At 42.7% G+C, this 26887-nt stretch overlaps 1 protein-coding gene across 1 annotated transcript in view; it reads right to left on the reverse strand.

The window, feature by feature from the left end:
- Positions 1-26887, reverse strand: part of LOC139625582 (partitioning defective 3 homolog) — a 358479-nt gene that overhangs the window by 109410 nt on the left and 222182 nt on the right. The window contains exons 16-18 of the mRNA XM_071485696.1: positions 18562-18748; positions 8452-8600; positions 578-811 (exon numbers count right to left, since the gene is read on the reverse strand). Coding sequence (XP_071341797.1) covers positions 578-811; positions 8452-8600; positions 18562-18748 — 570 coding nt within the window. The remainder of the gene's footprint in view (positions 1-577; positions 812-8451; positions 8601-18561; positions 18749-26887) is intronic.

Genomic DNA, 26887 nt, shown 5'->3' on the forward strand with positions numbered 1-26887 from the left:
AAATGTGAGCAAACCTGGCAACGTTGTAAAGTGTTGCGTGCCAAAACTACCAGGCACAGACTGAAGCAAAGATGATTTATTTCATTTCTAATCATAGTAAATATCATTACACATACATGTGGCGTGTAAAATGGATACAGCAGGAGCCTGACATATGTGGGTAAACAGCAGAAAGTCTTCCTTGCTTACACTACGTGGAGAGACACGGCAGTGCACTTTAAGAGTATGTAAGCTGCAGGGAAAACACGCTGCCACATTCTCTAACAATTTCACTAAACATGAAGCGTGTGAATATTAATGAGTGTGTAACCTAGACACTTACTGCAGATGGGCTTTGTGACACACACATCTCTCCAGCAAGTGGGGATCCCTAACCTAGTTTACTTGGGGGTGAATCCTGCCACTCTGAACAGGCTCTGGGGAAGCATTATTTAGTTGGCCTATATTACACTAACAGAATTCCTCTGTAATAATCTACTAATGCCCTCCATTGTAGATTAAATGCTGACACACTTTTGGGCATGTTATCCTGGATCTCTGCTCTGAGTAAACACAAACTCTAGGTCTGAACACTCACATGCCTCCATGCTGTTCTCTTCTTCTGCCGTTGTGGCACCGGGTTTCTCATATGATTTGTCAATGGCGGCCCGGAAGCTCTCGTTGCAGCCGCGGCTCCTGACGATCCGCGAGTGTGGCCTGTTGGCGTTTATGTCACTGCTCAGCGTTACCTCTGCAACGGCCGTCTGGAGGCTTTCGAGGGAGCTGGACTTTTTCAGGCCCAGCGAGGGTCCGAGCTCTTGTTCTGCACAGCCTATGGAAAGAGGAGACAGTGTCACTGAGGCCAGCAGACTAATGGTGTGTGACTCTAACCCCCCCACAATGGCAACCTAAAACTTATCATCACGGGGCTCATTGCATGACAATGAATCATTAACGTTTTGCTAGTTTTGTATGGGATGATGTTATGTGCCATACTTGGCAGGCAAAGAGAAAGTGTGAGTCTGGCAATTAACATGAAAAACAAATGATGCCATTGCCTGGCCAATGAAGTGTGTGAAATGAGAACAGAGTATTACATCTTCACTGAGACATTTTCCTGTTGAGAATTATAATTCAACCTTTGTTCTTGTGTCTGCAGAGTAAAATTATATGGCTGAAACGTAATGCATATAAATGAAATATCAAAGACAGCAATGTACCACAGCACCAGAGTGATTATAGTGTTCAGACCTAAAACTATTCCCACAAGTGTTCCTCACTCTGTTCTCTCCTTCTCTAACAGGAAGGAGGGAGAGAAGGGGAGGGCATGTAGATGAAACAAATCTAAGTCCATTGATTTCCAACACCACTGTCTACGTATTCACAAACCCATCTTAGTGCAAACAACATTTTATAGCTGTAATCCTTTGCAGGTAATACCACAACATGACGGCAGAGCCAGGACAAAAGAAACAACCTGTTCTGGCTTATGTTGATTAGCCTGGTGGGCAAAAATGCACTAAAACATTTGTTGACAGAGGCCACCTGCAGAAAAACACTAGCACACTCTGCCTTTCCACTACTTTGTCATCATGTGTGGTGCACAGAACAACACAAAACACACCAATATGGTTTATGGACAGAAATGTCGAGACTAATGGCACAGACTTTGTTTACCTCACAAAACAATGCTGCAGAAATTACAGCCATTATGCAAAGTTAATACAATTAACAAGTAAACTGTGCATGATACAAATGAAAGGCTGTTGTGACATCACACATTTTTGCAAAGTAGCTAATTAGAGCGGCTCTTATATTTCAAACTTGTAAGACAAAGTATATCCTTAAGAGGACCTGCATGGGCTAACTGTGTAGAAAGCAAAGTGAATGTTCAACAGTCAACCTCTTCAGCACTGGGGCTCAGCCCAGGAAAGCTGTAATTATTTTTCCAATGCTTGCCAGGGGTTTGTTTAGGGTATGTCAGTGGAGCACGACTCAGGTATTGGTATTTCATTTTGTTAGGGAGCGTCCGTCAGTTCCCCGGAGCTCTTACCTCTCTTGCCAGTTGGTAAACAAACAGCCTGGTTGATTTTCTGTCCCCCTTTATTCTACCTCGATTCAGCGGTGCTGTCAAACATAACAAGGTGGATTTCTGAATATGTGCAAGTGAAGCCTTGTTAGGTGTAAACTTCTGCAGAGGAAACTATCAGTAATAGTGGATAAACTGCTGATTCAATTACTCCAGCAGCCTCACTGACTCTCTGAGGACGCAGCACATGTCGAAGAAGTCTGGACAGAGCAGCATTGTGTCTTTATGACTCCCTGTGGACCATATAGACCCTCCACATGTAATGAATGAGTGCTGCTGTTTCCTCTGTGGTTTCATGTGGTGTAAATAAATGTCTCCTGCAGCTCTTCCTGTTGGTTTTCAATAGCAAATGTTTCTATAAGGTCTTGTCTCCTACCCCCACTGAATAGAACACACACGTGCAAACACTGGGTGTATATGTTTGTATGTGTGTGCCCCATGCAGGGACTCCTCAATGGGCACAAGAACACAAACTCACAACACACACTTCTGTCATCTACCATCAACAGGACCCTGGACATGTTTGAAGTGGCCTAAATGAGGCATGAGCCACTGGTGCTCGGTGATCACAGTGGATCCTTAGATGCAGGGGTGCGTGGCCAAACACAGATTAGGCAAAGAAAATAAACCCCCATCACTGAAAGAAATAATTTGGGACCACAGTATGGAGAACCTCAAACACAGAAGAGAACATGTTTCAGTGCATGATGGATTGGAACAGGAAGACAGGATATATAGAGCAGTGTGAATACACAAAGGTTTCAAAAGCAGGGTATGATGGAGTTAAGAGCTTCAGAGAAAAGAGGCTATACTGGCAACACTGTGCAGAAATGTACATATGCTCCTACTGTTATCATAATTTTACCACTGGCAGCTTGTCTCTTCTGTTGGCTCAACGCCTTTGCTATTTTCTTCTTGATCCCTTAACCAAGCAAACCTGCAGCAGCTCGCTGGTGATTAGCCAGCTAGTTCAAACAGTCATCCGGACAGTTACTTTCTGAGGACACATGTAGGAAAGCACAGTGCTGACTGATTTCTTATTTCAGTCATGTCATTTTAAAGGAACTGAAAGTTTTCATGCTACTTTTAGGATCTTTCGGGTCACAAGGGCATTTGTCTTTTCGCTGCGTTTGCTACCAACGCACCCTCACTGAGAGTGTGAGTGCTTCTCTATCATCCATGGTGGCTACAGATCTGGTGTCAAAGAAGTCAGATAGGCTAAAAGGTCAGCTGTTAGCCAGTGGTGTTGGGTTTCCAGACTGGTAAATGTACTGTTATGCATTTAACAGACCATTTCCCCTTCCTTTTCGTCAATGTTAATAAAAGTGTCCAATCCCAAGAGGACCTGGACTCAATCCAGAAAGTAGCATTCCAAATAAATGAACACCAATCCTATAATGCTGCATCCCATTTAGTGGGAAGAGCACATATGTGTGCCTTCAGGCTGCGCTGCACAGTAAAATGAAACTTTACTGTGTGCTACAAATGTCTAAGGGGTCAAAAGCTCTCAGGCTGCAGGAACAGAAGATTCATTTTACTGCTTAGTTCCTCAGAAGGGAAGGAGCATTTCTGATTACGATGACAAATTTTAATGCCAGGGAAGCATAAAAAGCCTTACAAAACCAAGAGAATGCAAGTAAAAATCATGTAATTCATTTGCTCAGAAGGAGTAATCTCATCATGCGAAGGACAAGAGAGGACAGTCTCAAGACAAAATATATTATCAAGGAAACAGAAGCGCAGATACAGCATGGCAGGAAAATGCTGTAATTTTTCATACTTTGTGGATAAAACTCAATCAACCCAGTACAAATGTCATGTAAATTTGGGGAGGTTTTGAAGCTTACACATAAAGCCTGCCAACAGCGGACACGCGGAAGCCAGGGTGCATGTTTGACACAATGGGATTGCAAGTTAGAGCCGTACAGGATGCAACAGTTCAAGGGAACACAAATGACATCTGCTGTACTTGGAAACAGGGAATTATCCTCCCGCTTGGTATTCTGCTCCATGATCCCCCTCGCCATTGTTTCTAGTCACCGTGGTGAATGACTGAGAGAAGCAGAGAGACAAAGAGAATGGGAGAGCGAAGCAAAGAGAGAGAGTTTGCCCAAAGACCCCGGCTGCCTCGAACCTGCCTTTGTTTTCATCAGAGGCAGCCCTGGCTCTCCTGGGGGAGTTTGACGGACAGCTCTCTGTATGCCAGTCTATTATGCGATTCCTATCACACAACAGAAGCCTCAGTGCTCTGCTCTTCATCTCCCTCTTATTCAGAGGGATGAAAATACATATTCCCCCACTGCATACAGACATGAGTTTGTCTCTCCCCACACGTCTGGAGGAGAAATGAAAATCACCATAATGAAATACAGAAAAAGAAAGACAATCAAACCAAATATGGGGGAAAGTGCGACTGGAATTTTGTCATGGCCGAAGACAAAAATGGCCAACGTGGCTGTGTTCTTTAGCCAGATTAAGGCCAAGGACAGTTAATTGGAGAAGATCCATTGCCATTAAATGAAAAGAGGGGAGGTATGGCAAACCCCATGAATAAATCAGCAGCAGTTATTACAGGGACAGGAGCCCATAGTATAATTAGAGCAGCTAAAACTATGCTCCCCAGCCATTATTCACCACAGGTCCTTGCATGTAAAGATCTGTGTACAGACAGGGGCTCCATTACACATAATTTATTCAGAGAGTCAGGGCTTTAAGCAGGGCGGTAAAAGGGTAATTATGTTAAAAATAGCCTCCAAGGTGGTCGAGGGAAGGCCATGTCCAGGTATCCCAGTGGAAGTGAAGCATCCCTGGGTCGACCGGCTCCTATGTCTCTGCCAGTTGTGGATCATTAGCCTGACAGAGGACGTCCTCCGTACGCTGAACATGTGTCACAAAGGAATCATCATTACCCGGACTTGTGGTTAATATCTCAATCAAGGGTGCTGGATACTGTCCCGCAGCTGTGTGCTTTTATCAACCCAATAATTTTATTTTTAATACGTGCTAACCACCCTCCATGTAAGCCTACTCGCTCAGCTAGCTGAGCTATTAATATGCAGAGGCTGGCAACTCTCATGCCAAGCCTGGCAACCCACCGGATCTGCAACTGTCTCGGCTGGAATTGAAACTCACAATTATTGCCCATCTCTCATTTAACACTGCGGGTCTTTCGGTGACCAGCCTCGTAATATTTGTTTTTAACACCTTTCCTGCCTCTTATGTTATGTTTAGGAGTCCTTGAAATATGCACAAAGTTGTTGTGTTTTTCAAATATCCCTGAACACAACAGGTAATAAACATGTTCGTCTCAAATTAGTGCTCTTAGAAATGACTTTAAACTACCCCCTCGTGACCCAGTCCTCAGCTCACACTGTGATAATATAATGGAGTAAATGCACTTTAATGTGCTCCAAACTGAGCTCAAAACAGCCCGACTATGATGGATCAATTGGAGCGAGCTGAAGAGGCCAACTGCCAATGAATGTCTCTGTATTGCAAATGCCACACCATCGCCTGGCTTTCTCCAGCCCTGCACACCTCCTGGAGTAATGAGTGTTTTCTTCAATCATTTGCACTGCAGAATGAGCACAATGGCACAGGTTCCCGCATTAGTTGCCAAGTCTCTATTCAACGCCATGCAACTCCCTCTCAGCAATATGAAAACCCTCTTTTGATCATGCTGCAATTACCTCAAACAACACTCTCCTCCATATGCATCTAAAGGTGCCAAGATCACACAGCCAGTAATGGTTGGTCATGGGCTGGTTATGGAGAAAGAGTGGGACTGCTTTTCCAATCTCTATTATTGATCCTGCTGAACAATCATAATGGTCCATTGTAATAATGGTGAGAGTGTATTGAGCTGGCCCCGACATGGGTGCTTACCTCCATTGGTTCTCGTGCTGCAGTTAATCTCATCTGCTACTGTTAAAGAGCATAAACAGGTGTGAGTGGTTAGTGTCTTCTGTACCATGTTATTGAACACATGCAAAGCAGAGACAGAATCAGAAAGTGCAGGCAGATACTGAGTAGTTTGGGAACACTGATCTAAGTGGAGCAGATACTTCGCTTCATGCCAGAGCCTGTCAATCATGAGGCTTAGGAGGCAAAGTGGCTGGAACGTGCTAACGTATTACTGTCAGCTGCAGAACCTCACGTCTCTTTCTTCCCTTTTTCTTCCCTCGCTCAGCTTTGTTCCCCATCTAAATGGGACTGAACTACAGGATGCCTGACTAGTCTAGCATATTTCAACAATGATGGGCTTCAAAGTCACAAAATCCATCTGCTGATGTGATTTGGGACTACCTGCAACACGGTTAAAAAGAGGGACAAAAATACCTGGTGACTGAATCAAACGAGTCTGTAGGGGATAGCATTGCTGAGCATGTTAACAACTTAGTCAGGGTGGCTTTGAAATAAAAACACAGCATTATTAACGTGTTAGTAGAATGAGAGAGGAATGCTTACACCTTCACCTAACTTCTGAAGACAAACTTTGTCAATGTCAAAGAGTGAGCCAAAGACGATGTTTAAGGGTAAACGTGGGCAATATGCTCTGTGGCTCATTTAATCCTCAACTCTATTATACATTACCCATAGGCCGTCTCTCATTGTGTGCCTTTGATGTAATAATTTCATTAAAATAATCACCATGCTATGGCAGTGCGCGCCTCTGAGATAAGTGGAACTTATGTGACATTAGGTAGGACATGAATCCCAATATGTAGCTTTCATTTTGCACACAGATGGTAGAGCTTGTGGTCCATGTATTGACTGAAACATTTTTCCTCTGGGAACTCGTGTCAGTTCCTGCAGTTATTATGAGAGGAACAAGTTAGTTATTTCCCTGCACCCTCTGAACACTGTGATATTCTCGCTGATGGATTATGATTCTGTATTGGCAGGGATTTCTGTCAGCGGGATATTTCACAAACTCAATTGGGCCCTGCAAATAGTGAAAGGAAATGTGATTTTGAATTACATCTAACAACGCACACACCGATCTCGAGAACTAAGATTTGTGAAACATCAATAACACTGGTTATCTGCAAAGTGAGGTGTCGTCTTATGAGCAGATGGACTTGTTTTCTATGTAAAAACAAACACTGTTGTTTTCTAAAACTAATCAAATTCATAAATAAATGCTGACGCCACTTTGGCTCAATCAAGAAGCTTTTCTGATTAAACTTGATGATAAAATATGCATTTGCAATAATGACAACACCATCATGGAGCTTCCTGTCCATTCTCCTCACTTCCTGTCCTCTCTAATATCCAATTATATTTCAACACTAAGAACATAATGCTCAACTGCTCAACTCACTTCTCAGTGAAATCTATCCCACCACCAATGATCATCTTTCTCCAAAGCAGCACTTTCCGCTCAAAGTTTGTTTTGTCTGGCTTCACTTATAGAAGAAGTTTTGGTGGCGATCAGAGGCTGCAGCTCATAAAGGGAAGGTGGACAGCAGAGGGCTGGGTGCAGTGGCCCGGACCTACACCAGTCTGTGGGAGAGTCAAAGGTTTTCTGCACGTCTCTGGGCTCCTTGTGGACGAGAGTTAGCTGTTATCTGTTATGATTAGTCAGTGATCCGAGAGAAGGCAGCGTCTGCTTCAGCCTCAGTGGGAGAGGCTCTGAACTCCCACCGTCCTCATCCCTAAATACAGCCTGTGTGTTTGAGCGTGTGTATGTGTGTATATGCGCATGCCTGTGTCTCACCAGCCTTCCCATCACTCAACAGTCACTAAAGAGGCCATTGTACTCTTATTTCTTTTATTTTACCAATGCTCTACTGGACACAGGGCCATAGGATGTGGAGGCCTGCACACTGTACTTTTACTGCACAGTCGGAGATTACTACCAACATTTCAGGTGAATTTACTTAAGGGTTTTTCCTTCAAATAACGTGGTTTAGATAACCTGGCAAAACTGTTTTCTTGTTTACATCCTACCTGTTCAGAAGTCTACCTGTTGTTGATGGCTGGACTGATGCCATATTCACAGATCTCAGACATTACTTGAGTGAAAACAATGTTATAAGAAAAAAAAAAGGGCAAAACGATGACAATAAGGTCAAAGTTGTAATAAACATTCAGCTTTTGGGAAATATGCCAGTTCTTTTCTTGCAGAGACTTAGATGAGAAAAAGAAGACCACTCTAATGTCTGCCCACTGAATACTGCATGAAGTAGCCACCTAACTTAGCTTAGCACAGAGACTGAGAACAGGGGGAAACAGGTAGCCTGGCTCTAACTAAAGGTAACAAAATCTGCCAACCTAAAGAGGTGACATGTGCCATGTAAAAAAGGATGTAAATAGTGAGAAAGAAAATAAGAGTATTTGCCTGTATGTTAAACTTTTCCTTTAATCGCACTATCATTTACCTAGATCCATGCTCTTGGACTTGCGGGTCTTGATGATCTCCAGCTGAGCGGCGTTTTCATACTGTTTGGTGCGTTTCTCGGACATGCTCTGGCGACCGAAGCCCTCCCTCTGGAATGTACCGTCAGGGTCTGCGTCAGGACTGAGCGAGCTGAAGAAAAGAGAGAGAGGGAGAAACAGACAAAAAAATAAAAAAAATTTATATATATTGTAGTGTTTCCATAAATCACGGCCAGTGCTCAGTCATTCCAAAAGCACACCTCATAATCCAATGATTATCCAATTAAAGAATATAATTTTGTAACCATCTACGCCGAGTTGCAGTTTCATTGCTCGGGGCCATCCTCATAATGAGACTTGCAGATACAATCTACCTATTAATATTCATACACCCCGAAAATCTCAGCCCATAACACGCAAACCGTCAGATTCAATCCATCATTTCAATGACTATTCTAATCAAGGACACCTCCACCTCTGCTGGGTGGCTTTAGGACACGCCACCATTGAGAAGAGGAGTCCTGGCTAAGATGTGTGATATCCCAGGGAGGTGAGGGTCCTCTGGGGTCATGGCCACTCAATAACCCCCCCCCCCCCCCCATATGTCTGGAGCAGTGGCAGGGCACCCTAGCACGCTCCCTTTGAGATCCTCTATCTCTGTCTGGATCTTAATTGAAAATCGGAGGGGAGTGGGGAAAGGAGACAGGGAGAGGGGGACACTGGTATTTGCATGCAGAAGAGTGCATTTACAATTAAGGTGAGAACATCTTGCCATTTGAGGGGAGGGGGGAAGGAGGAGATGCAGTGCTGGTGGAGTCTAATAAATGTTACGAGCATGAGAGGAGACTGTCACTGTTTCTTTTGTTCTGTTGATGATCAGACATTATGATCGTTAAAGGGTCTTTGTCTTTTTACCTCGAGATCTTGAATTTCCTGCATCTTACAACAGACATTTCATCAGGCAATCTGATCTCTCATGATATCACTGACCGGATGTGTTTTTAAATGAGGAGTAGTAGGGAGGACGTGTGTTTTTTTGTCATTGTATCCTCTTAGAGTCGATGCTCCTTGAAGCAGTCTTCACTATTTGTAAAATCACCTAACAGCAACTGCAGACCTGCTTGGGCTTGTTTGCATGTAAACAATTCTTATTTGGGTTGTCAACCCCATTTAACAAAAGAAGCTGCTTCATGTGTCACCGAGGGGCCGGCGTCAACCTGTCACTTTGCTGTCGACCACACCTGACAATCCCAACTAAGATCAGACCGCCTCACAGGACCAACTCCAGCTGACACAGGAAGAGAGGGAGGTGGAGCAGGAAGAGAGGAATGACAGCACAGATGTATTATTCATTTATTCATCATCCCTCACTTTTCTCCTCTCATCATTCCAGGCCCACAAAAACCAGCCTGCCCTCTCTTTTTTTTATTTTTTTTTTCATGTCTCTGCAAATGTCATCTGACGGAGCGTGACTGAGATGGCACAGACGAGAAAGGACGTATTTTCTGGCTGAATGTAGATTTCGCTCGCACAAAGCGAGAGGTCAGAAGGTGGGATCATGCACAACCCTGTCACACAGGTACGGAGTGCTGGCGAATGTGCGAAAGCAATTATGGAGACAGGCGGCTGGGATGAATCAGACTCCGGTTTGTCTGAGCAGAACTGGTGAGAAATCTGTGGGCAGGAAAAGTGAAGTTCAGAGGGACGGCCCAGCAGTGGTGCAAATTCACTCAGTCGGACATGAGATCTGTTGGTTAAAGCTGCTGCCCATTCTAACACTGCCTCTGAAAAGCGGCCAAATGTGTTGCTTTGAGGACCCCCCCCGACCCCCACCAAGCTGGAGGTACCTGCTGTCTGAACTTGCACCTACGGTCTAAGTAACCATGACAATTTAAAGAAGTGGCAGTGACCCCCCCTTATATCACCGCTTCCCACCTTTTTAACTTGTCCCTTTTCCTACCTGTGAACCTCTGTAACAGGTCCCATATGTTTTTAATAGAATTAGATATTACACCATGAATTCAAAGCAAATTAAAGGTAACACAATGCAAGCCTTATGTTGTACTTTCACCAAGAAATAAGTGTGCTACTTACAGTACCAGAAGCAATGCAGAGCTAGTATTAATCTTCTAAACTACTTAAAGCTGGCACACAAAGATTCACAGCTTGTACAGTCCATTAATAGAAATACAGCACTCAATTACAGATCTCGTATTCACTCTCTACCAGCTATTCATTTTCCCATAGGAATGCTTGTTGTAATGAGATACTGCTTTGGAAGTCTCTCGTGCTTCTTAAGCTCAAACATGGTCTTCCAGCAGAAAGAGAGTCCAGGTGAAAGAACCTGGACTGGTTGAGTTCACGAGGGTCAGGCTCATACTAGACTGAGATGACCAAGGAGTTGCTCGCTTTGGCCACATCCCCAATGAAAAATACATTTGACAGATTATATAAGGAAGAGCTTGACCATGTGACCGCCTCACAGAGAAGTTAGAGAATCTGCAGAGTGGCACAGTTTCTTCCACAGACCATCCATCTCGTCAGCGCCTCTGGCCTATTTTTAATAGTGGGCTCAGTCCATTTGGATAATACATTCGCTCATCCCTCCTTCTTTAAACAGTGTTTAAAAGCAATTTCCACCATTCCGAGCAGATGCTTTCCTCTGCGTTCAAAGTCCTCCCGTCATCTAAAATTAACTAGCTTGAGGATTGCTCACAGGCAAATCCACAGCTTTAACTTGCATTTTACATCAACTCGTTCCTGTCTCTGTGTCCCTCGCAGGAAGTTAAATGTGTCAAACTGCACATCGGCCTTGTTGCTAAGTGGTGTGTGCTAAAAGCCCTCTGTGCTCACAATTTACCCTGATGACTTGTGTCTTTTTTTTTTTTAACTTCCTTTTCATCTTTTTCCCAGCTCCCAACGCTTCTTACCCTCATTTAAAAACGACCCCAAAGAGGTAAGTCTCAAAGCGTCCTAACTCCTTCGAAAAGTGCAGCTCGGTTTGACTGACTAGCAGGGGGTTCTGTGCATTAGTTCCAGCACCTCAGAGAGGGGTCAAGAGGTGGAGAGCAATGCTGGGTAAGGTGCTTCTGAAATGGTCCTTCTGAGGCTTGGAGAGGGGCAATTCAGTGGACTGCATGAATGCATAGCTGGGCCAAGGAGCTTGGAGTTGCCTTCACTCATTGCATCAAGCCCCAGCATGAGAAGCTGGTGCAGAGGCAGGTGCATGAGACGACACTAGACAGTCTGAAATAGCTTCAGAGGACCATCTAAAAATGTTCTTAGACATGAGATTATTGTAAAAATGATGTCTCAGATTAACACTTTTATTTCACTTGCTTAATTGCAACCATAAAAGATTTGCTCAGACATAAAAACTGTCATCGTCAGTGCCGCACACACGAGCAGCTACACCTGAGATTTGCTGTAATTTCCTTTTAAAAGGTCCCATTTTGTAGAAAGTGATATTTCCTTTTAGACTATAAAGCAGTTATGTGCTACATAAATACTGTTAAGAATCAAAGCGCCCAATCCACGGACGAAGCACATGGCCAGTAACCGCCGTTAGCTATCACCCCCGGCACGGCCCACACAGACCTGGTGTCCAGCCTTGCAGGATTTGGTTTACATGAAATCTGCTATCGTTTTATTCGATCACTCAGGAAACAGTCAGCCAATCAGAAGAGAGGCTCAGAGGACATGTAAAACTACACTGACAGGGGTTTTGGTACCTGAAACCACAAATATATCTTACTATGGGTAATAAAACTTAAAATAAAACACCAGACAGCTGTAAAATATGGGACTTTTAAATGTGATAAAGTTGTAGGCAGAGATCAATTAAGACCTCCTTGTCTGTCAGCTGCCTCCTGCATCAACCCTCTCATTCGCTCCCTGCCTGTTGTACAATGGATGCTCCCAAGTTGTGCTACGACGACTTCTCCAGTCTGCTGAGTGGGAGAGCGACTGACAGGGACCAGGCAAAGAGATACTACGGTTTGTGTGGAGGTTACTTCGGCATCATTCATGCTGGGGTTCACCTGCACCCTGTCACACTGAGGCAGTGCAGGGCAGACACACACAGAGTACACAACCCAAGAAGCTGTAGATAAGCACACTCAAGGTGAGCACAGGAATGAGAGCATGTGCGACACGCTTGTAGCAACGGGGCACCACCGGGACATGGTAAATATTCATAAAGATAGAGGAGACTGTTAGCATTTAAAAGGAAAATGCCTGAAGTTTATGTTTGTTTGTGTGTGTGTGTTTGTGTGTGTGTGTGTACTACATAGTGTTAAAGTTACTACCTAACTTAAATGGACATTTCAGATTAGTCCAATGATGTGTGCCTGCACTACAGGGCTGTTTGCATTTATATGTACTTATGCTGATAGCTTGATGGGAAAAACACATGCTTAACAGAGCACTTGTGATTCTTAGTTACATTACTGATGATAGAGACTATTAGGGAGTCAGCTGAAGTAGGCAGTCTGCCTGCAATGTTAGCTTGGAAGTTTGTTTGTTCATGTCTGTGTGGACCTTTTCCACTTTATATGTTAATTTGTGAAATTGTTTACCAGCCAATGTGTATCTAAACACTCGTGAGACCGAGTGTGTCTGTGCAGCAGCGTGTGTGTGTGTGTGTTTGTCTGGAGCCCTTTTCCATCTCTGCTGGTTGACAGACTGTGTCAGAGCTGCCTGGGAAATGATATATCCACCTGTGACATCTCACAAAGACAGAGAAGGACACAGTCTAGTTCTCTCTCTCTCTCTCTCTCTCACTGTCCGATTCACTTCTCTCTCACCTTAATGAGAATTGACACCTATCCTCTGTCAGCCTCATCTAGATTGACACTGCCCCTAGTGGTCCAAGTGGGAAAGTCGTTTTTCTTGTTTAAGGAGGTTACTGTTGTCCTCTGTCCATCTCACCTACTGAAGCCAGGGACAGGCATCACAGCACAGGGACTATGAAATCATTTCCATTAAAACAACTTGTAAATGTTTCTTGCATTTGTCTCATTTTTTAAATGCTGAAAATAGAAATAAAAAATAATTAAAATTCAGTGTTAAACCCATAATTTAATCCATTAAAAAACCTCCCAAAAACCTGGAGAATGAAACCCTGGGCTTCAAATAGGTGCTCAAACAATAAAATCAGTCAAATTGTACCATACTAACTGTATCTTATTATAATAAATGGCCATTATCTGATTGTAATTGCACATACCTCCTTTCCTCCTGCAGGTAGTAAAACCTAATGCAGGTGATCAGCAGGGCAGCTATGAAACCAGTGGTTGGTATGGTAATAACAGCCCCTTCAGCTTATTCCTGCACTTTAGAGCCAACTCACTTACTGCACTCTCACCTCCCACCCCCGTATACGTTAGAAGACTGTGTTCGTGAGTGCCACTGCAGCTGAAAGAGAAGGTGTGCCTGTGTACTTTCTCACATTTTTCAGAACAATATCGTTCTTCAGTTCTTTTCATTCACTGTATCATCAAAAACATTTACAAAACCACAGACAAAACCTTCAATGCCGTACAGTAATTATGTGGGAAAACTGTAAACTTCTGTTCACACAGCACTGTGTGATTACATGAGCAGACAGTAACCACCTTGCAGTGCTGCGGTGTATTAAGTTATAGTAAATTGTAATTACAGGAAACAGGATTCACGAATTGCCATAAAAAGGTACTCTTGTGGTGTAATGTTTTTTTATTATTATTACAAATTATTATTTTACTTTCTTCACTAGAATTGTGCATATAAATTATAAGCTACTAAATGAGGGGAAATACACAAAACCGTGGACTGATAAAATAAAACAGGACGAGGAAGTAGAGATGTTCTTTAGTGGGTAGGAGAGACATTCACTGCCTCTGACAGCCTCATCTTCAAAGTTGAGTTTCTCTGCTTCAGCACTTTGTAGGGAAGGTTTACACTCCTTGTACTGCTCTTACAAACTTTTCCTGAGCACAGGGACTTTATGTCTATGTTATATCTTGTTTAGATGCTACATTGTGGCACAAGCTTGCAAATACTTAAAAAACTAAAAGCCGTTTTTTTTTTTTTTTTGTTTTGTTTTTTTCTGAAGGACAAAGACGAAGCCATCTCAGTAAGGATTAGAACAACCACCAAGGGGGCATTGTGGTAAAAGGGAAATATTCATACAGGTGTGGGTGATGGTGCTGAGCAGTCAAAATGGAAGTTAAAACTTTGCCAAGTGTTTTAGTCTCTAGACGCCTGAGAATGTAGACTTAATGCAGCTAGTTGGAAAGCTGATGGTAGCAGCTCTGCAGAACTCAACATCTTTAAATGACATTTTTGTAGACGTCTTTATTTTAAGTGTCTGTATAAGACAACAAGTTCATTGTTTGTACACTAACTGTGTAGGCCTAAAAGAACTTGAGACAGACATGGATCCCAGTTACACAGAACAGACACACCCTGCAACTGCACTTCATCAACCTCTGGGATGAAAACCAGGTGGAAAGTAGAAATACTCTGATGAGCCTGCATGTGTTACAGTGTGGGAGCTGCCGTGATCAAACACTAAATTGTGTTTCTGACACTGCACATTCCATCCCTGAGAGAAAAACCTTTCATCTTCTTATTTATCCAAATTATTCTGCAGAGCCAATATATCAACCAGCGTGTCTTATCTGTTTCACTGTAAATCATTGCGACATGGCCCTTCCTGTTTGGCCTGGGATTCAAACTAATGAGGGAGGAGGCAGACACTGCAGAGGGAATTATGTGACGGGTCGGGACCCAACGCTCAAATTAACTTAGTGCAGATATGCAAAGTAATAATTTACAAACTTTATTTATACAGTGAAACCTGACAGAAGACACAGGCTGCTTTCTATCAATACCCTGAACCACACTCAAGCACCTTTTAACCTTGCGCGCTGAGATCCTGGACCTCACCGGTGTAGCCACAGTCTTCTACAGTGGGCTGACAAGGAGCCATATGAATGCAATGCATTTAAATGCATCTCTACATGTATCTCCATGGGTGCTGTAGGTTTCAAACAGCCACCAACGTCTATCCACAGGCCACGTTCGCTAAGCCTAACTGATAAAAAGGAGTAGAAGTCTTAGTAATAATACTAATAAAACAGTCTGTAATACAGCAGCAACAAATAAAAGCTAGGGTATTTTTACATTACTGTTTTAACAGAGATCTAAGAGTATTGGTTTGTAACATTTATAGCCCCTTTTATGTTCACTCAAGGCCCGTAAAGCTGATATGGTGCAACAATGGTTCATAACAATGGGACAGATAATAGAGAAGGCAAACCAGGCGTATGTCTTCACCCAGTAAAACATGAACAAATAGGGACCATACACAGAACACACACCCATTAGATATTAGCTAGGGATGTCAAGAAGAAAAAAAAAAGTAGGTCAGGTTACGCGTCTTGTGTGAGATGGGATTTCTGCCTCCAAAACAACCATTCATCTCGGGGGCCCACACATTAACACAGTAACACGTTGGCTGCGTTGTTCACTAGAAACCTGCTGAGGAGAGGGAAGAAACAGAGGGAAAATATTACAGAGGGGAAGATGAAATGTATATTTATAACATATGACTGAAATTGGATCAGGAAAAACAAGAGGAGGAAAGAGGAAAAGAGAAAATGGAAAAAAGACCAGGGTCTTTTTAATTGATATTTGTTTACATTAGTAGTTCTTTACATTCTTATAATCACTGCCAGATGCTGCAGTGACCTTTTGATTAGCCCTACATTAATAGAGAGAAGTAAGCCAGGATGAAATTAATTTTAAAAGCCAACTGGCTTGATGTTCTGTGTGAACAAAGTCACATACATAGGAGGAATAAATAAGAGAAAGAGGAAATCTAAGTTTGTTAAACTGCACAGGGTCAAAAAAACAAGAAGAGAATGATCCTGAATGACAACGATTTCATGAGCCAACCAGCCATTTTTTGTGTATTGTGTATACACTCTAGGTGTATGGCAGTGGCCTTGGCCAGGCACCTCCCATGAGGATGGAAGGCTGTATAATACTGGAGGCCAGAGGTGAGACTTTCACAGCTCTGCACAATACATATTCAGTACATACAGGGACCTGGCTGCACTGCTGCAAGAGCTTAATTTAAAAGTAACAGCTCCAATACATCGGAGTCTGGCTGACCCACATCTGCTGCTGGCTCAGTATGCCTGTTAACACTGAGTGTGTGTGTGTGTGTGTGTGTGTGTGTGTGTGTGTGTGTGTGTGTGTGTGTGTGTGCGTGTGTGGAGGGATGTTGAAGGCACTTGAAAAGAAAAATGGGAAATAGTATAAGTCAGAATGAGGATACACACTTGGTGCGTTTAAGCAGCTGTTAGAATTTGAGTGAAGGAGAATGTGTACCTGACGTGTCTGTGTCTGTACGTGTCTGTGTCTGTGTGTGTGTCTGTGTGACTTTGAGGACATGAATTATTCACAATAACCCAAGGCAGTGGTATATAGCACACTTCTACTTTATGTGGCACAGGGCATGCACGTGTATGTGTTCCTATGTGAGTCTGTGTGTGTGTGTGTGTGTGTGTGTGTGTGTGTGCGTGTGTGTCTGTATGTGTTTGTGGGAGTGTGGACCGTAGATCAGCCATATGCTGTAGAGCTAATCCATGATGACAAACCTCTGACATCACATGAACAATGAGCATATATACTTATTCATAATAAATGTGATAGGAGAAAGAGAGACAGACAGACACAGCGAGAGAGAGAGATAGAGACAGACACAGCGAGAGAGAGAGAGAGGAGAGAGAGATAGAGATAGATAGAGAGAGAGAGAGAGAGAGAGAGAGAGAGAGAGAGTGATGGTAGAGAGTCTCCGGGGAAAAAGAAATAAAAATACTAAAAAAGAAATAAATAAACCAAGCATCTCTGTTCGTGGCAGCCAGGATTCCACCTTGAGGAAAAAAAACTTTGTGGTTGTGCTGCGCGTTATTATACATGTGACCTCAACCTGCCAATCACAAGAAAGAATAGCAATCTTTATGTAGAAATGCTCCCTGCAAGTACTATCACTATAACCTGCCTTGAGTGAAAAAGCAGTCGCTGACTTTGTCATTCAGATGAGTAATGAAGACATGATTGAATGTCTTGTCTTTTGATTTCCTGTACCTGAACACTGCAATTGTACAGGAAATGCCATCTGTAATTTTAGAGTGGGTGATTGTGCCTTTAAGTGCGAACAGCTATAACTTCCTGTGTAAAAAGGCAGCCTTTCAACGACAGGAATAAAAAAACATTTTTATAAATCGACAGGGAATGGCTCTGTGCCAATTTTACAGTGCAAGAATCTCTCTTTTTTTTTTTTACAACCCCCCAGTGGTCTGCAGGGGTTCCTCTGCTTAAAGAGGTCCAAGTCCCTGAAGAGACTTGGTCTTCTGACAAGGTTGATGAGCCCTGGCTCTATTCTTTATTATGAAGGTGCTCCAGTCAGTCTGCAGTCTATAGACAGAGTGGAATCCCATGGGTAGTTGCGGTTGGTGAGGTGGAAGTTGAGTCCCTGAGAGTTTTTTACAGTCTGACTACTGCTGCTGGGTCATCTATTATTTACACACACACATACACAGGTGCTGTTCCATGTGTACCCATGGGGTTACACAACTGCATAGTTAAATCCAGACTTGTATCCTCATTTTAGGAATCCAAAAATAGCAAAATTTCATTTCAGTTCCTCTTAACAAACTTTGTGTATCATATAAAAATGTCATTAGCTGAGACAGAGAGTCTGGTTTGCTGATCCCTGCTATGGAGAACCATAACACTATGTCACAAATTTGGGAAATTAGCAATAAATGAAAATGCAATATACCGTATATTCCTGTAAAATTGTGTATTTGTATTATTTTAAACTAATTCCTTCAGAAAATTCAATCAACAGATCTGATTCTCTGCATCAGTACGAGAAACACCACTCACACCACTGAGTGACAGTGCAGAAATTCAACCATCGCATACAAATGCATGCAAGACCAGAAATAAAAACCGAGATACTAGCCAACCTACAACTCACACAAACACTGTGCTGTTCTCTTCCACACAGGGCCTGTCTGAAGTCCATCAAGTCTTAAATAATTCAGCCTGCTCACCATTCATTCTGACCGGGCAGCTCGTGGATCCAGGGCATCGGGTTCTCTCCCACAAAGCCCATGTCATCATGGGAACTGGAGGATGATTGGTCGGAGAGGTGGGCAGGAAGCAGGGGTGGCCTGTCGTCTTCGATAATCACTATGTCGTCCTGTGGCATGTTCACAGTCGGAGAGAGCTGATAGTTACCTGAGAGAGGGGGGGGGGAGAGCAATTAGATTGCATGTGCGGCTACATACATCCAATCAGTGGTGTCTGATAACAACTGTGAAAATATCAGACTGAGAAAACGTGTGCTCACGCTGAAGCAAATTCCTCCATGGACACGTTTGAGTACACACAACAATTTTATCTTACTTCAGTAATTAGCAAGATAATACTGTATACAGAGATAATTATACTATTTTCATATCAGGACATGCCTGAAGGACACCAATATTTCACAAAAAGGGAAAAAAGCTGCTTATCAGGTACAATTTTGCAATGCTGAAAGTGTACAAAGATGTTGCACGACATGAAAAATACCATCCAATCATAGCAGGCACATGGCACTCATTAAACACACAAAAGTGATCAGAAGTGGTGCAAATGACGCAACAAAGTGACCCTGAAGACTCACAAGGCAAGACACAAGCAAGATCTAATCACTACTACCCACAATGCACTCCCTGCCGCTGTAGACCCAAGCAGTTTTATCCATTCTCCTTCTCTCTTCTCCAAGGACAAATGTGAGGCAAAGAAGAGCTCCCCTGATCTGTATTCTGTCCCGCCTGACCCTCCCTGCAGAGGACTTCTCTGAATCACTCCTTTGCTGCTCCTCAGGAGTCAAAGTCAATGGGGAATGAGCTGCCGTGGCTGGCACTCAGCACCAAGGGCAGGAGAAGGGTTGTTCAACAGCACGAGAAGTGGCATTACAATACAGAAGGAGATTCCTTCTGCAGACTGATCAGCGCACAACTTAAGTGCAGAGGTACGCACGTGAAAAAGGGGGAATCAAAGTCAAGATGAGCAATGTGGCCCAAGCCCTATCACACACCTGCTTACAATTAGACAGAGGGTCTCATATACTGAACTCCCTCTGGTCTTTGCTTTTGTTTGCATTATAGGGGAGCCATTTTGCTAATTTAATAGCTTAGGAACAATCGTGTGTAATCACTAACAGCAGACAACAATATTTACCCAGGCAGCATTCCAACATGAGTCTGAGAGGCATTTAATTTTACTAGGGCCCGACAAATGATAAATGCATATTGTGGAAGTGAATCTGAGCACCAATCAACGCAGCAGTGAGGTGTGCAGTTTAGTTATTTGCCCCGGAAAAAATGGAAAGGAAAAAGAAAGATAGAAAAGAAAACAGCTGTGAAGGGGAGGACACAAATCAAGGTGGGCTTATAAAAGTCCTCTCCTACGGGCAACAAGTCAAACAAAAAACGAAAGAAATGAAGCGGAAATAGTCTTTGAGAGAAGATATTCAATACAGCTTGTAACTTTGGTGAACTCAGGTATATAAAGGTAATACCTATGGATTTTTTTTGATGTTCGACCAGCACACTGATGCAGCATCCCACTGGGATTTGTTCCAATACACCTGATGGCAAGTCTGACTTTGGTTTCATACCTGAATTTTTGTCCATTCTTTCTTTGCTGTCCAATGACAAGAAACCACGCCTCTGTTAACTGATTCTTTCAGAGGCCTCATCCCTTTGTCTATGGGCTGCTCATCTAAACCAGTTAAGATGGCTGCAAACACTGTCCAGGTGAAATGAAAACTATTTCTCATGAGGGCAGCTTGACAGAGAACCTCGGGTAATTGAATTCCCTCTGTACTGTAAATCAGCAGGAGGAGTAATGACAGTGAGAAACTCCAGGAAGCTGGTGGGACTAAGCTACATCTTTCACTTTCTTTCTTTTTGTTTGTTTCAATTGTATTTTTTTTTTTTTGCAGCCAGAGGATTTACAGAAGACAATTACAAATATTTGACTTCACACCTGTTCTGACATTTATACATCTGAACAAAAATTAAGCCCTCTAGGGAAAGAAACAGACAAGCCAGCAGGCTGGGAAAGAAGACATCCATGCAGGATCAAGTCAATTCCCAACAGATTCATCAATGCATCAATGCTATTATTTATACGAAAGAAAGAAAGAAAGAAAGAAAGTCGACTGATTGGGTTTTTAGTTAGATGGCTGGAATACGGTCTGTGGTTATCACTAGGTCAATACGTCTTCACATTTCTGGTTGCTAACAAGTGGATAGATGGAGTACAGACCTGCCAATCCTGGCAAAATATTCTGAGTACCATAACAGTGTAATGCTTAGTTCATATGCTTCTACACGTCTTTGCTTTGCATACCATCATTTGCCTACTCAACAACACATCATCAAGTTATTCAACATATGAATCAGCAATGAAGAAAACAATACAATCATATTTTCTGGAGAAGAACTGTAATAAAAGGACATCTTTTCAGAGGAAGCTGAACCCATGACTTGCAGGGAGCATTTTTACATACATTCATATTTTAGATCTTTGAACGTGTATTTCTAAAATACCCCTCCACTACACAGGGTTATACAGAATAGTGAAAGTCAAAGTTTCAGTATAGCTGATTAAAATCATTGTTTTAATGATAAATATTATAGGTGTTGTTCAACAAACTGATAAACATAAGTGATTTTCATTCTATTATTTAATAAAAATAAAACAATTTCTTTTGTGTAATGTATGTTTTCATTTTCATGTAAATAAACTTGTGTTGTGATGTAACACTGGCAGTTTCTCTTTGTCAGTGTCCTCCTCAGCTATCGTCATGTTTAGTTTGAATGTCTTAGTAACATGATTTCTGCGGTACAGTCATATGAAAAGTCACGTTTTCAACGTAAAAATCTGTAACTGCTGCGCAAAATGTGTACTGGTTGACAAATCTGCAAGTTGATAGTTCTGGGTCGCTTCTGCCGAGGAGTACTGAAGAATCTAACCACATATTTTACTTTCATAGCAGGCGCTAGTTTAATAGTTAAATTATAGCTGGGTAACAGTAGTCATCATTTATCTTTAATCATGTGTTTTTATTTTATCATTAATAAAACTTAAAAAAAAACAACAACAAAACTGGTCTGACCTCCAGCTCATCCACTTCGCTGAATGCCTACTAAACAACACACTGCTTATCCCAGCTGTGGGAAAAGCCTATAGTCATTACTATTTGTGTATGTTTGTGTAAGTATCAATGTGATTTGCAGAATTATTATTCTGTTCTATTCATATTCTGTGTATTTTATTGCTCTGTGTGTGTGTGTGTCTTATGCTCTATACAGTAGTTGAGGTTTGACCTCAGAGTCCTTGCACAGCTCCTCTGAGTCAGTCCCGAAATTCAACGCTTCCCTCCTCTGTTGTCAGTGTCTGTGCTTTACAGTCAGTTTAGGAAAAGTAGGGCAGTGTCAATAAGAGATGCCCTGCGGTGGTGTGTCCACAGGGGCCATCTTTATACCAGCCTTTACTTTCAGTTCGTAGGCAAAGTTACATCTTGATTGCATCAGCGACTCTTAGATTTTCACTACAGTAGCGATGTGGAACAGACATTCAATAGAGTGGTAACATAACAGGGAGTTTGTTTGGCTACAAGAAGATCTGTAAAAGGTTTGGTTTGTGTTTAAAATATACAACATAGGGGCAAATCGTTTCTTTGTATTCACAATATGCACCATAGTCACCTTATGTTTACATATGTCAGCGGACCACTTTTGCTAGAGGACACAGGTTTAATTAGAAACTCTGCAGGCTTCCTTCTCCTCGATTTATGAAACATTCCGGTCAGGACCTCTTGATACAAGTGGCCAGCACTGCAGATGCTGCTGAAGGCATTCCACTTCCCTCTTAACAAAGTAGCTCAAGGACACACACACACACACATGCATTAAATGGCTAGTGGACAGGTGTAGTCAGGGCCATGCTGATGGTTTGAGGAGTGAAGATAATTACAGGAGCTGCAGCTCTTGCTTTTTCTGCAGTTGTTAGCATAAGCATGGAGTGAAGCCCACCTGCCCCCAACATTTATCATAACATACAGCAAGTTAACTCTGAATGGTAAATGATGAATGGACTACACTTGTATGGCGCTTTTCTAGTTTTATCAACCTTTCAAAACGCTTTACAATGGAGGCCAAATTCACTCATTCACACACACTTTCGTACAGCACCTTTTCCTACACATATAGTGATTTTCTACCATACACACGTTCACGCACACAGTTTGGGCTTTAGTATCTTGCCCGAGGACACTTTAAAATGTGGACTGGAGGAGTGGGGAATCGAAGACCGACAATGCACTCCAAAAATCAAGTTATCATCACTTATTTCTAGCTGTCATTTTTGACAGCCAGAAATGAAATGTACAGACTGTAAAATAAATGTACAGACTGTACAGTGAAACAGGGACAATGAAGCAGACAAGAGACCAAAAGAAAATGAGTCATTCTGGGTCAAATGGCTCTTTGGTTCATGAGACTGGGCTGAGAAAGATAAAAAAGCAAAAGGCAGAGCAGGAAAAGAGGCACAAGGTGGAGAGGAAGGAGACTTCTCAGAGCCTTTGGTGGAGTTTTGGCGCAGTGAGGTGCAGATGGAGCTGCTTTAACACTGCTTTAACACAGTTGTCCCTTACTACCTCTGCACAGTCGGTGACAATGGAAAAAGGGAAGGTGACAGTACCAGCAGATCTTCCGCTCCCTATTGCCAGCCAAATCGACAGACAGTGTGTATGTGTGTGATAGTGTGTTTGAGCCAGAACTAGCTGGTGACTTAGTTGAAAGTCAAGGCTGTTCATCATGGAGTGATGATACTGAATGCAAACAAGTGATGAAATAATGACTGAATATATTCTCAGTGTCTTCTTTCATGTGCTTTGAGCATTATCTCTGTTGTTTACATCACTTTGCTGTGGGAAGGTCAACTGAACATACTGTTGCTCTTAAGTCTGAAGCAACTTTTTACTGGTTGTTCTTGTGCCTAATGGCACCACAGCAAAACAGCCACAAGCATCTAAACCTGAGTGGTGTGAATGCAATTACTGTTTTCTCCAAACCCCAGAACCGCTATATTGGCTAGAATCAAAATACTGTTATTTGGCCTTTGATGACTTTTGCAATTCAGAAAACACTGTTGCTCTGTTTATGGAATGAAAGCAAATGAAAAGAAATACTTCAATATCACGATGCCATCGCGAATGACTAAACAGTCACACACATATCTTAGAGACATGTACATGAGGTCTCGTGGGGATAAATATCACTCCAGTTCAGATTAATTGCTCACAGGAGCTGACTCTTTAACAAAGAGTCTGCTTTGTTCAAGAGCTTCAGATTCACGTTTACCATCTACACAGCTGAGGGAAGACTGTAGTTCACTATAGTCTTCACTATAGTGAAGAGTGCCATTTCTGCCACTGTGCTGAAGCACGCGCAGCCCTCTGGCCAGCCGTGCTTAGCGTGTGGAAGCTATTGCATGATATTGAGGCAGAGATGTTCTTCCTCCCTCTGGCAGGGAGTGAAGGCAGAGACAGATGAGCTCTTTGGCCCAAGAGGCCACCTGGCTGCATCCATCCAGCCGGATCAGAGCTTCACTCTCTTCTTTTCTCTTCCCTCTGACCAAGCGTTGCCTGTTGAAACATTGAGCTGTGAGGTGAGAGGTCACACTAATAGCCCCTCTCCATCTTCTTTCTGCTACACAATCCCCTCTGTCTCTGTCCATCACGCACTCTCATGCTTTCTTTTCCTCTCTCTTCTCTGTCTTCCTCCCTCCTTCTGTGACACTTTAGCCTATTGATCTGACTAGAGGGGAGATCATTAGTTGATCCATGCTGCAACAGCTATCAGTCCCATACATGGATTGCAGCAGGTAATCACCCTAAGTATACACTGGTGGAAACCAAAGCCTGACGCTGAACCGGGGACATTGGTGCCATTTTTTAAACAACATCCCACCGTTGACCAGGGATGCCCTTTACCCTGGTCAATGCAATTGATCAGAACATTTAGTTGATTGGCTTGATGACGGCATCTCTCTCTCTAGAGAAACTGAATGTCTGAACTCAGATATCCTGGATATGAATAAGGACACCAAACACTGAGCCTTACACAGACATTTGGAGTTAATCAGCAACAGAAACCAACCTGTCATAATCACTTTTTGTCTGAGTAGTGGGCTGTTGTCAGAGATGACCACATATCGACAAAATGTGACTATTGTTACTGTATGCTTGGGAAACTGATCTGGTGTCAGAAATATCTCAAATTAACACATGGAAGTCGATAGCAGCCAAGATTGTGTTGCTATTGGCAATGGTGATCTCTCATACAGCATCAAACTAAACTAATCACTTCTCCGGTTTATGGTAACCATGATGAGGGTAAAAGGTTTTCCTGTTCCAGAGATGGAGTCATCAGTGCTGCTGAAGGAAGACCTGCCCTCCTATCCAAACCTGTTATTTAGCCTTTAAATGCCATTTCAAGGAATGTAGTTTAAAAACCACCTCAACCTCTTCACACTAACACCAAACGGATTTGTTTTGCATCCACACTAAAGACAAATACATTCTGTGCTCCTGATACATTTGTAACTTTAGAAGTAAATATCAACGATGTCATCCACTAATGTAATCTGTTCAAAATACTTGAGCAGAGAAGTGAGCAGACACAAATGTGAGAAATTAAATATTATAAATTTGCTGTACATTTTATATGCACTTTGGCATATAATTATACAAATAAAAATCTGTACTCTATGTCCCAAAAAACAGTGTTTTCAGTAATATTAAAACCAAATATTTACCTTAGAACTAAAATCATCATTAACTAGGGACAAAGTCCAATTTTGTCTTGTCTACTTTGTGTTTCTAGAATTACTGCCTTATGGTTCATCCAAGTGAACATTTGTGGAGATATCACATTCATGAGGCCAAAAAAGTACGTTGTGAGGTCACAGTGACCTTGACCTTTGACCTTTGACCACCAAAATCTAATCAGTTCATCACTGAGTCCAAATGAGTGTTTGTGCCAAATTTGAGGAAATTCCCTGAAGGTGTTGAGATATCGCTTTCACGAGAATGGTACAGACGGACAACCCGAAAACACACTGCCTCCAGCTCTGAGTATCACAGGTAGAACAAACACAAATCTGTCCTTTCACATCCTACATATATCATATTTTAAATAGCATTGCTGACCTGCAGCCTGAGTCACATACTCTGGTTAATCAGACTTGTGCTGAGGTTTACACTGGGTGGAGCTCTGCTGGAATTATATGAGGTCAATATACCACCCTAACAAGTGCATGAAAGCTCGGAGAGTCAGTCTAGCATAGTCAGTACAGAATATGTAAAAACATTAAACTACTGCAGCTATACCTCCTTTCACACAAGAAACCACAATGAATGAGCACAGTGAGAGCTGGGAGAAGGGACAGTTCTTGGGTAACACTGTTTATATGTCTGTTACTTTCTCACTGAGGCATGTTAATAGCACTCTGAAGCAGTCTGGATACCAGGCTAAGGGCAGTCACACTGTCTCATCTCCTGCACTGATGGCTGAGCACACAGAGAGGATGAGTCTGCAAAGAGTGAAATACTGGGGGTGAAGAGACAACAGGGTCAAGTCCTGGGAAGACAGCCCCACTTAAACACCATTAGTGAAGACTTAAGCGTCTGAGGACACCCAGAGGTTGATGTGTCTATGTATGTTTTCTCTTGTACTTTTATCCTTTTAAAAAACCAGTGAGCGAGCTTGTTCTGTACTTCTGTAGGTGACTAACTTTGGATTTGGGTTAATGTGTATCTTCAGGATTTTGCACCGTTACCTGCTCTGCATACTTTACATCCTGTGAACTTCTACAACTGCATGAGTCCGCCTGGCTGGTTCTCACATCCAGCCTCCCATCCCTCCCCTCCCTCACTCCTGTGCCAGTCCTGGGTGTGCATTCTGAGCCAGGCACTCGGCCAAACAGTCACATCCACGGGCCTCAATTTTCACCCCAGCGTGTAGACCCGCACCCAGTGGCACTTTTCAATTAGACAGAACGGAAGGCGAAGCCGGGTGTGATGCTAACGACCTTTGTGTCAAACCTCGGCTGTCGCTGACACACTGTGCACACGCAGGATATTTCACTCACTTCCATATTCTCTTACTTTCTTTCTTCCTTCCTTTCATCACAGAAAGGGCAGACAGAGGGTGGGGATGAAGGGAAAGCAGGGGAATAAAAGAAAAAAAAAGTGTCAGGAACTCGATTCATTTGAGCAGGGTGTCAAGCAGAGTGTATTCCATGTTCACCACCTCC

The sequence above is a fragment of the Trachinotus anak genome, unplaced genomic scaffold (genome assembly GCF_046630095.1).
Source record: "Trachinotus anak isolate AG129_WGS33_773 ecotype Australia unplaced genomic scaffold, CSIRO_AGI_Tana_v1 ptg000009l, whole genome shotgun sequence".
Classification (NCBI taxonomy): Eukaryota; Metazoa; Chordata; class Actinopteri; order Carangiformes; family Carangidae; genus Trachinotus; species Trachinotus anak.